Here is a 12,377-nt window from a genome sequence, read left to right on the forward strand (position 1 = left end):
TCGAAAATTCCCAGGATGACAATGCGGTGAAGGTGTGGTTTGATGTCAGAGTGCAATAAAGGTTACAGAGTCGTTGGAAATTTTTTATTGAAAAACTATGCGATTTTCGGAAAATTTGTCAAAAATAAAAAGTTTTATTCTTGATGATTTTTCCGAAAAGTGCATCGTTTACTGTAAAAAATTTCATGAATGTTTTCACAAAAATTTTGCCATTTAGACGCCATTTTGAAAATACTAAAACGAAAAATCGATCTTTGAACCATGGATTCTCAAAGTTTAGACATTTATTCCACCGATTAGTGAGATTCCAGGTTAATTACAGACTCGAAAAGCTTTGGAAAATGGTTCACAACAAAAAAAATAGGCACGAAAAATCACGTTTTTTTTGTTTAAACTGCATTTTCGGATAATAAATAAATTTTTTGAGGAATTTCATTGGCACCGTCGGAAAGAGGAGATCTTAAGCAATAAAAATATATGTGTCTTAATTTTTTCTAGTGTTGAATAGTCTTAGTTATTGGCCGTTGAATAGCAGTGTCCCGGTAGTGGCGTTTTGGCCGTTTAAGGGTTACCCTAAAATTCTTTAGAAAATCTTGGAAGTTTCCTAAAGTCCATCTAGCGCAGAAATTTGAAAATATGGACATTCAAACGCAAAGTAATAAAAAAAATATTTACATTAACCAGGATTTTCAGAAAATAGTAGTGTAATTTTATTCCAAAATAGTTACATCGTTAAAAAAAGTGTCAATAGTCGCGTGAATCCTAGGCCTGGTGTGATCCTAATTTTCTAGGAATAAAAATTTTCAAAAAGTATAATCATATAAATGTTCCATAGTACCTTTTATTTAATTTCTTAAGTTTTCAGCTTGATATATTTTTTTCATAGGGACGTAAGATGTTGTGAAAAAATGTCGGTAAATAAGGAATAGGATCATTATTACATGGCCTTAATAAGGGTATATTCCATTGATCTAATATGAAATTACTTACGTATAAGAGCTGCATTCGTTTGACTTTTACGGAAACGAAACTTTTTAAGAGCATCCTTCACGTCGTCTTCTATGTCGCAAATTTTGTTGGAAGACTAAAACAGTGGAAATATTCAAATTTGAACTGGTTTGAATCGTATACACAAAAGTGAATATTTTTGTCTAAAAAGAAAAAGGCTCTTGTTTAAAGAGTGCCAGTACGCATAACTAGATAACCAACAAAATCGGACTTTTTCAGGAGAGCGAAAAAATATTCGGAAAAATAGAAATCACCATTTTTAAAGATAAAACAAAAGCCTAGTCCCGGGTTGAAGTGTTACTGAATTGAGGGGAAAAATGTTTCATTAGAAAAAATTATCCCGTTTCGGCCATTTTGCAGGCTCGTCTACAGATTTTACCTAGAAAAATATTTATAACTGGGGAATTACTGAAAATTGGTTTTTGTTCATCAGCGACCATCCTAAAATATTCTAGATTTATATTGAGGAGCTGCCTGTTAATATTGTATAATTATTTTTAATTAACAGCCTTAATGAATTCAACAATTTAAATTTTCAATCCTCCTGAATATAAAGCTTAATATTTAGTTTTGAATTTCACTTTAATTCTTAATTAATTAGTATCAGTTTTAAAAGTACGAAAGAAAAATTAATTGGTGAAATTCAAGCCTTAAAAGTAAGAATATTTTAGAACTAAGCATTGTAAACTGAATTATTTTCTATTTCAAAATATTCCAAAATATTGTACATTAAAAACTCAACTTTAAAAAAATTACTTCGAACTGAATTGTTTAAAATTATGCAATATCAAAAATGGTCAAAATTGAATATCTTAAAACTGTCCGATTATTATTTAAACGTTTTGGAAAAAAAATATTTAAAAATTGAATATTTTCTTTAATTCTGAGTGCTTGGAATTTTCATATTGAACGCTAAATTCTAAATTCTTCATTTTATAAGTTATAATTTTTAAATTTCAATTTAAATGGCTGCATTTTGAGAGCTAGAATTAACCATTTGAAATTTTTATATTTTTAGGAAATTTAAATTTACCTTAAAAAATTGAAATTTTGTAGGGGTAAAATGTACAAAATTCACAATTCTAGGTAATTAATTTTTTTCATTTTTAAATGTAGTTCAGATTCATTTAATTTGCAACTTTGCGGTAGAGAAGTTTTTTATTTGTAATGGTTCCCATCTAAAATTACTTCATTTTGCAGGTTTTTTTAGAATAATTAAATTTAAAAGGTTTTTAATTAAAAACTTTGTTGTAATAATAATTCAAAATTCTAGAGTTTCAGAAGCTGTGACTTTGAAAGACTCAATTTAGTTTTTGATTTCAAATTGTAAAATTTTAATTGCTTCAATACAAAATTGAATAAACTCAAAAGTTTCCAATTTTAATTTATTGAATTTTGAACGCTTTTAATTATAAAAAATGCTATTTCAATGGCCAAACATTTTAAAAACTCTAATTTAAGATTATTAAATTTTGAACGTTTTGAAATTATCCTATTGACATTTTAATCTGAAATCATACAATTTCGAGATTCCTTAATTTTAAAAAATGTTTAATAATGATGGCTTTTAATTATAAATTATACAATTTCAACTCATTTTTAATAATGAAATTCCCCAATTTTCAAAATTTGATGCAGAATTTATCAATTTATAGAACTTTTTATTTATGATATAAGTTCAATATCTTTCCATTCAGCAGAAAATATTCACCTTTTTCAAACATTCACATATTTATTCTAAATAATTTTGATTTGGAACATTTAAAATTCGAAATCGCCCAATACATTTGCTTAAAACTTAAAAAGCTTTCAATTCTGAATTAATAATTATTTTTTAAAAATACATCACAACATACATCAAAATTGGATACATACATTTAAATTTTTCAGCTATTTCAAAATAAAAATTTCTAGTTTGATTTTTTAAAAATTACTTTTACAGAAATAATTGTTAATTGTAACAGAAAATTCAGCACATTTTATATTAAAAATGAAAAACGGAATTTTTTTTAAAACAATTTTTAAAATGGAAAAGAAAATTTTATACAAGGGTTCAATAAAAAAAGTTAAAAAAAGTATAATTTGTCAACTTTAATGTATTTGACAATTTGTATTCTTACCATAGTATACATTTTTAAATTAAATTTTCTTCGCTGACATTTTTTTTAAAGAATATTTGAATCATTATTTAACTTCAATGTGTTTGATAATTTCGTATAGTTAATACAGTGTCATTTTGAAGGAAAAAACGTTAACTTTCACACAAATAATTTCTAATGATAACAGAAACCTCAGGAGAAATTTTAATGAAAATTTTTTAATAACGTTTACAATTTACCGTATAAACTGACTAATTTAAATGGATTCGGTTGATTATTTTTTCATTGTTTATTAGCATTTATTATTTTTTGCGTAAATAAATATAAATAAAAAATACTCTTGAAATATTTAAGAATGAGCTATGTTGCAATATTTCAATTAAAATTAAGCAATTTAATAAATAATAACAATTATTAACCAGTTAAATTTTTAATTTTAGAATAATATATCATTGAATTTTTTAAACCTTTGCATTTAATTTCTTTCAATACATTTAAACGTATAGCTTTTGAGACTAAAACTCCTGCTCTCAAGCATAAACTGTAAAATTGTATACTTGCCTTGCCTACCGCACTTAATATAACAATAAAATTGCACAATTTATTTCATAAAATACATACAAACTGCAGTTTTATTGCATTTCAAGTCGGTTTGTCATCAACATTAGCACGTATCGTTGAAATAAGTAATTTAAAATTTAATTAGGTGCCGATAAAAAAATGATGTAAAAGAATATTTGAATATTTTGCTTTTACATATTGTATAATTCATAATGATAATAAAAAACGTTTACATTTAACTTTAATTTTTTAAATCAAAAAATATAATAAATATGTTTATTTCATACAAAATCATTGTTTTAACGGTATTTTTACAAAAAACAATTGTAAAAAGTTTTTTCATTACATCGACGTCACTAAAAAATATTTTTAAAGAGTTCTTTGATCACAATGTTTTTTGACATCTTTGACATTTTTTACTTTGATTTAAATTAAAAATTAAATAATTTTACAACTACGATGCTAACAAGAGAAGCACACCTTCAATTGTAAATTTGCGTACCTACAATAAATTATGCAATTTTCAGAGATTTAATAACATTAACTGATGAAGGCCACACTATGTGACGAAAAGTTTGAATCAATTTAATTATTTTCAATTCACCTGACCTACGAAATCGATTTTTAAATTGGTTATATTTCTAATGGTAGAAAATAAAAGTACCGGGATGTGAAAAAGCGTTCCACGCACGTTCGAAATGATGTTTAAACTTATAAAAAATATCAGAACACATTTACGGATTCTAATATTAACGGTATCTTTCTTCTAAATAACGTGTTTCTTTAAAAACTGGGAGTCGAATGGAACGAGAAAATTAAAAATATGTTGCTATTAAAAATAACGTTAGCTTTCAATAGACACAGGCAACGTGAAGTGTAATATTATTTATTAAATCAATATTTTTACAATATCAAGTTTGACAAAGATTATTAAGTTGAACAAAACATACTCGCCGAAGCGTCAATAACAGCAGTCAATAATGGAGCAGATGAGTAGTTTTAAAAAAAGTACCGTTATAACAAATATAAGTATCAAATGTAATAAATCTTATTATATAAAATAAAAACACTTACCATTTTTGCAGTATTATCAAAAAATCACCAGCAGTCTTGAAACGTACTGGAAAATATTTAAGAAACACAGTTTGACACAATATTGCTATTTGTCAAAGGTAGCGACAGTCACGGAGAGAAATATATAGAAAGGAAAGTAGCTCTGTAATTATTCATCGCATACGATGCGCCCTCTCTGCGATTGATACTTTAAAATCATAATTTTCAAGGAATTGGCAAAGATATTGAAATTGGCATTAAATTACTCAGTATATCATTTTTAATGAATCAAAATATCAAATTAATTAACATCGATGTACCAAAACTATTGCAAATTATTTTAATAAAAAAATAATGTGAAAGGTAAAAATAAGTAAACAGTCCTTTCATTCAAGGTGAGTTTCTTATCTATATAATATTCAATATTCAAGATCTTGTGATTGTGATAAGTTGTGATGTGGATTCTGGATTCTTGGAAGAGTAATCGCAGCTGTCTGTCAAATGTTATGAATTAATTTACGTGAACATAGTATGCTTTGATGTGTAAAAAAGTTATAAGTGATTTTATATATGTGAGAGAGATAATTTTTTTACAAAATGTTAACCGCAGCGGCAAATACAATGTCGAATAATGGAGGGTCTTACAGCAATGATAGACCCTCCAGCGCTGGAGAACCGGAATTGGGCACGGATCCTGCCTCTGGAGGATTTTTTCACTCTGATTACAAAAAGTAAGATTATTAGAAAAATTGTAAATACATGGTAGTTCATAATATATCATTTTTAACCTATTGTCTATTCAATGAATTATATTTGAGGTTAAGTTTATATCCATTCACGCCCCTGTCCCTGTTTCATTTCTTTTGTAGTGTGTATTATATTGTTTCATCGATATTATTATTATTATTGAAATTATGTTTTGTTTTGTATTTTTATCGTTTTTGTTAAATATTTATTTCTTTGGTTGGAAATTGTACTATTTTGGTGAAAATTAATTTTTCTTTTTTTTTTAAATTAATTTTTTGACTGAAGATGAAACTATTTCATTTTTGTTCAAAATTGATTTGTTTTGTTTGAAAAAGTCGCCTTTTTTAAAGAAATAATTTTTTGTGAAGATTCATCATTTTAGTTCAAAACCATTTTTATAGATAATGTATGAACTATTTGGATGTTTGGTTGATAATTGAAAATATAACTATTCTATTTTTTGTGAAAATTTATCTTTTTCACATGAAAATTCATTTCCTTGGATTGACAATTCGTTTTTAAAAATTAATAATTAATTTTGTAAACTGAAATTTCACTATTCCTCTTTTTAATAAATAATTTATCTGTTTTGTTAAAAATTAAACTATTTGTTTGCAAGTTTATGTGTTTTGGTAAAGGATTTAACTAGTGTTTTAAGAATTCGTATAATTTAGTTCTATTCCACGGTTTTTTATTGTAAATTAAAATATTTTTTTATGGAAATATCAACTATGCCAGTTTTGATTAAGAATTCATTTTTTCATCTTGAAGATTCATAGTTTTAGTTACAAATTATTTTTTTTAGTTGGCATTTGTTTCAATTTTTGTTTGAAAGTTACCTTTTTATTTAGAAAATCTTTTGTTTTGTTAAAACGTCATTCTTTTTTATTGAAAATTCAACTGTTTGGTTAAAAATTCAATAAGGTTTAGAAAAATCAACTATTTGGTTGAAAATGAACTTTTTTGTATAAATTAAAATTTTTTGGCAGAATATTGACATTCTTGGTGACTATTTTATCTTTTTTGTTTAACATTTTATTTCTTTGGTTTGAAATTGAAATGTTTTGGTGAAAACTAATTTTTCATTTGTTAAAAATTAAATTTTTGACTAAAAATGTAAATATTTAATTTTTGTTGAAAATTGACCTTTTTTAATTGAAAATTGATTTTTTTGTTGTTTAAAAAGTCGTCTTTTTTATAGAAAATTAATCTTCTTGGTTAAAATTCAATCTTTTAGCTAGAAAACTGTACGAATTGCTTTTTTTTGTGAAGATTCATCATTTTAGTTGCAAATTTATTTCTATAGATAATATTTGAACTATTTTGCTAAAATTTCATTTCTTTTGTTAAAAATTCATGTTTTCTGGTAGAAAGTTAATCTTCTTCGTTCAAAGTTATTTTTTTGGTGAAAAAATAATTTACTTTGTTAAAAATTTTAATATTTTGCTGGAAAGTCCTTTTTTTTAAATTGAATATTATTTTTTTAACTTAAACTTTAACTTCCATTTTTAGTGGAAAGTATATCTTTTTGGTTAATAATTGAAAATATAACTGTTCCATTTTTTGTGAAAATTTATCTATGTCAGATGAAAATTCATTTCCGTGGATAAAATTGTAACTATTTTGCTGACAATTCCTTTTTTTAAAATTAATAATTAATTAATATTATAATCATAAATTAATCAATTAAATAATTTATGTGTTTTGGGAAAAAATTTAACTATCGTGTTAAAAATTCGTATAAGTTGTTTATAATCCACGGTTTTATATTGTAAATTAAAATATTTGTTTATGGAAATATCTACTATGGCAGTTTTCATTAAGAATTCATTTTTTTATCTTGAAGATTCATAATTTTAATTAGAATTTTTTTCAATGCAGTCATTCAATTTTTGTTTGAAAGTTTGAAAATTAATCTGTTTTGGTTGAAGATTCAACTAGTTTGCTGAGTTTTTGTATTCTTTAGATTAATTTCACTGTTTTTAATAGAAAGTAAAAATATTTTTTTATGAAAATATCAACTAATACATTTTTCTTTGAAAATTAATTTTTTTTTTGTTGAAAACTCAACTATTTTTGTGAAAATTTATGTATTTTTTTGGAAATCCGCCTTTTGTTAGCGAATTAATCTTCTTGGTTAAAACTTTACCTCTGGTTGAAAACGTAACTTTTTTTTAAGATTCGTTTTTTTCGTTTAAAATTAATTCTTTTAACCTAAAATTGATTTTTTTAGTTAAAACTTCATGTATTTTGTTGAAAATGGATCTTTCTTGATATAAAATTAATCTTCTGTTTTGAAAATTCACTTTTTGGTTGTGAAATCCACTATATGGTCAAAAGTTTATCTATTTCGTTGAAAATACAGTACCTCTAAGTTTTATTACATGTGGATGTACCATTGTTTTTTATACAAAAATTTCTTGCGTAAGATCTTCCTTTTTTTACATTAACATTATTGACCTACTAGATGTAAGACTTCTTTCATACCTGAAAGTTTAATTAATAACTATCAGAGAAGATGAAAAATGGGTCAGGAAAAAATAAGTGAATTTCGAAATTGGGATTTTGTAGCAATCCTGATTCATAATTGTATAATTTTAGATTTCTGTGTATTAGACATTTTCTTTTATTTAAAATCGAAAAATTCCTGTTTTTTTCTTGACAACTGATTAATTTTCTTTCATTCCTTATTTCTCGGACTAGATAGTGACCATTCTGAATGATAAATTTTAATTATATTAATGATTTCTTTTTGCGCAGGCACGACGACTTGAAACAAATGTTGGACAGCAATAAAGATGGGTTAAAACTAGAGGCAATGAAGCGTATAATTGGGGTAAATTGTACTTTTAAATAAATTAGGGGAAACTATCCTACAGGAAATAATGATTTGCAGTAAATAATCTTAATTAACTGAAAAACTGGCAAAAAATGTTCCTTATTTTTGTTAGCATAAGATTTAAACAATGATACTATATTTTGTTATGAAGTTTCATTAGAATTTTATAATTAATTAATGTGTGAGAACAAAAACAATAATTGTTAATCCGAAAAAAAGTTTGCCTCTTGTGTTAAGGAGAACTTTTCTGTCATCACAAGTCATGTTAAATGCTGTAAAGATTAAATATTTCGTAATACCAATTGCATTAATTTCACAGAATATACGAGATTAAAAAAAATATCACAAATTTAAGCTTTTGTGATTTTTGTGAAATCATATATATATATATATATATATACATATATATAAGAATATTCATTGGCTTTTTAAGCTTTATTTCAAAAAGATAATTTTTTTTTATGTTTGGAAACTGATGCAGTTAAATGCTGTTGAAATTTTTCCCATCTACTGTAGGGTGGTTTTCCAAAGAAAAATGATTCAGGTCTTTACATTCTGTTCCTCATTTCTACTGTTATTTTTTTACCAAAAAAGTATACTAATTTCGAATGTTCCTTATACTTATCCTCTTTTGGTAAAAATCTCAAAGTATTTAGATTTCTATCTATGAAAATTAGAAAAAATTAGAAATTTTTTGTTAAGGGTGTAGTCTACTTGGTCACTCTCGGAAATTTTTTTTTTCACATTTTTCGTATTTATATGAATTTAAGAATATGGTATTAAATTTTTATGAAAATCTGAGCAGTATAAGTGTACACTTCAAACGCGTTTTTCTCAAAACAACATTTTGAGAAACTGGCCACACGATTTCTCCGGAACCAGTGGGCCGATCCTTCTGAAAGTTTGAGCACACATTCTACACATAAGTACTCATAAAATGACCTATTATCATGTTAAAATTTGGATTTTTACTATATTTTTTTACAAAAAACAGCAACAAAAAAAATTTCGATTATTTTCGTTTTTATTGAATAAAATTAACCAAATTTGATGAAAATTAATATTCTTAGGTCATTTTGTAGCCACTTTCATATCAAATCTAAAGCACTTTGATTTTTTTGCTTTTGATAAACCGTTGCCGAGATATCATATGGCTGCCGACTTGCCTCAAAATTATGGCGTTCCGTTCAAATACGGATTTTGTATACAAAACTTGTAAAAAATGAATTTAAAAAATTTTTGTTTTATATTTGAAGATATTATTTATCATCTTGCATAGCATGCTCACACAAAATTCGCAAAAATAGCCTATTTTTTTATCCAACCAACTAGACTACACCATTAAGGAATCTTTTCTTTTAGAATTATGCAAGTAAAATAATTTTATTTCACAGCATTCATTACCAATTATATTTTCAGATGGTAGCAAAAGGAAGAGACGCCTCCGACTTATTTCCATCAGTAGTAAAGAACGTCGTGTCTAAAAATATAGAAGTAAAAAAATTAGTTTACGTTTATCTAGTTCGTTATGCAGAGGATCAACAGGATCTTGCTCTATTATCAATATCCACATTTCAAAGGGCATTGAAGGATCCGAATCAGCTTATAAGAGCCAGTGCATTAAGAGTTCTTTCCAGCATAAGAGTAGCCATGATCGTTCCAATTGTCATGCTTTCTATTAAAGATTCAGCCAGCGATATGTCTCCTTATGTTCGAAAAACGGCTGCTCACGCGATTCCAAAATTGTACTCCTTAGATCCCGAGCAGAAAGATGAACTTATCAGTGTTTTAGAAAAATTACTATCAGACAAAACGACACTCGTAGTTGGCTCAGCAGTCATGGCCTTTGAGGAAGTTTGTCCAGAGCGAATAGATCTAATACACAAGAATTATAGGAAATTGTGCAATTTGTTAGTGGATGTCGACGAGTGGGGACAAGTAGTCATTGTGAATATGCTCACGAGGTACTCTAGGACTCAGTTTGTTAATCCAAATCAGAATGTAGGTTATTCGCTATTTTTTTACATCTCAAGCGATTTTATTTGGGCCCGTACTTAAATTACGTAACGGATTTTTAGTTTCTAAACGGAATAAAACAGTATTTCAGATACGAATTTAAAATTTTCAAATTTATTAATTTATTTTAAACAAAAAACAGTCTTTTCTACTATGAAAGATTTCTTCTTAACAAAATATTTGAATTTTCAACGTAATAATTAAATTTTTAACATAAGAGTTGAATTTTCAACCTTTAAAAATAAATTTCCAACAAAAGAGTGATCAATCAATAAAGATGAAATTTATTAAAAAAAAAAAAGAATTTTAAAACCAAAAACTCGAATTTTCTTTACGAAAATAGAATTTTCAAACAAAAAATATGAAGTTTCAGCAAAAAATTAATTTTCAATGATACTGATGCATTTTGACCTAACACAAATGAAATTTTAAACCAAGAAAATAATTTTTTTACCAAAAAAGGAAAACTTTGAACTGAAAAGGTCAATCTTAAAAAATGAAAAAATTAAATTTTCAGGTAAAAAATTAATTTCAAACTAAAAAAAGGCTTTTCAACTAAACATTGAAATTTTCAACCAAATACATAAGCAATTATTAATTTTATATATTAATTTTCAACAAAATAGTTTCATTACAAAAAATGAAATTTGTACTAAAACAGATGAATTTTTAATCAAAGACATTAATTTTCAATAAATAGTGGAATTTTCTGTTAAAAAAGATTTCAGTTGGCTTTTTACGATTAAAATATAAATTTCAAAACAGAAAACAAGTTTCTACGAAAAAAATTAATTTTCAATCCAAAAAGACGAATTTTTAACGAAAAGGGATGACTTTCACAAAATTGTGGATTTCTCTATCAAAAAGTTACATCTTTATCCAAGAAAGGTGAAATTTGTACTAAAACAGATGAATTTTTAATCAAAGACATTAATTTTCAATAAATAGTGGAATTTTCTGTTAAAAAAGATTTCAGTTGGCTTTTTACGATTAAAATATAAATTTCAAAACAGAAAACAAGTTTCTACGAAAAAATTTAATTTTCAATCCAAAAAGACGAATTTTTAAGCAAAAAAGATGACTTTTTCACAAAATTGTGGATTTCTCTATAAAAAAGTTACTTCTTTATCCAAGAAAGATGAAATTTGTATTAAAACATAGCAATTATGTTTATTAAAAAACGACAACTTTTTTTTTTTAATTTGAACTTTCATCCAGAAAAGATTTCAGTTCATTATTCAACACCAAAATATAAATTTTAAGAAAAAGTAATTTTTCTATGCAATAGCTAAACTTTCAACAAAACAGTAGAATTTGTATTCAAAAACTATGACTTTTTAACAAAATAGTTTCATTTTTAACCAAACAGTTGCATTTTTATCCAAGAAAGATAAAATTTCTCTTAAAACAGATGGATTTTTAAGATAAAAAATAATTAAAAAAAAAATAGTGGAATTTTTATCTAAAAAGATTCCAGTTGACTTTTCAATATCAAAATATGAATTTTTTAAGAAAAAATAAGTGTCTGCGAAAAATATTACGTTTTCAACCAAAAAGAATGACTTTTCAACAAAATTGTTGAATTTTCAAACAAACTATCGTATTTTTATTTAAGAAAGATGAAATTTCTTCGAAAAGAGATTAATTAAAAAAAAGCCTACAAAAAAATAGTTAAATTTTCACCCAAAGAAGATTTCAGTGCAGTTTCCAACAATAAAAAAAGAATTGGAAACAATGAGTTATTTTTCTGCTGAATAGTCGAATTTTTGACCAAAAAGTATGATTTTATTTTTCAACCTAACTGTTGCATTTTTATCCAAGAAAGATAAAATATCTCTTAAAACAGATGAATTTTTAAGTTCAAACAAAAATCACAACAAAAAAAAAGAGTGGAATTTTCATAAAAAAAAAAATTCCAGTTGACTTTTCAATATCAAAATATGAATTTTTTTAACAAAAAATAAGTTTCTGCGAAAAATATTGAGTTTTCAACCAAAAAGGATGCATTTTGAACAATTTGGTTTTATTCTCTAACAAACTGTTGCATTTGTATG

At 25.2% G+C, this 12,377-nt stretch overlaps 2 protein-coding genes across 2 annotated transcripts in view; one reads left to right on the forward strand and one right to left on the reverse strand.

Annotated features, from left to right (window-relative positions):
* LOC117179002 (glia maturation factor beta) overlaps positions 1-4,854 on the reverse strand; it is a 17,369-nt gene extending 12,515 nt beyond the window's left edge. Inside the window, exons 1-2 of the mRNA XM_033370612.1 lie at positions 4,743-4,854; positions 991-1,084 (exon numbers count right to left, since the gene is read on the reverse strand). Of these exons, the coding sequence (XP_033226503.1) occupies positions 991-1,084; positions 4,743-4,745 (97 nt within the window). The 5' untranslated portion in view covers positions 4,746-4,854. The remainder of the gene's footprint in view (positions 1-990; positions 1,085-4,742) is intronic.
* Positions 4,855-5,168: 314 nt separating this feature from the next.
* The window catches only part of LOC117177900 (AP-3 complex subunit beta-2), a 36,243-nt gene continuing 29,034 nt past the window's right edge, over positions 5,169-12,377 (forward strand). Inside the window, exons 1-3 of the mRNA XM_033368975.1 lie at positions 5,169-5,452; positions 8,229-8,304; positions 9,727-10,308. Coding sequence (XP_033224866.1) covers positions 5,319-5,452; positions 8,229-8,304; positions 9,727-10,308 — 792 coding nt within the window. The 5' untranslated portion in view covers positions 5,169-5,318. The remainder of the gene's footprint in view (positions 5,453-8,228; positions 8,305-9,726; positions 10,309-12,377) is intronic.

The sequence above is a fragment of the Belonocnema kinseyi genome, chromosome 8 (assembly GCF_010883055.1).
Source record: "Belonocnema kinseyi isolate 2016_QV_RU_SX_M_011 chromosome 8, B_treatae_v1, whole genome shotgun sequence".
NCBI classification, from domain to species: Eukaryota; Metazoa; Arthropoda; class Insecta; order Hymenoptera; family Cynipidae; genus Belonocnema; species Belonocnema kinseyi.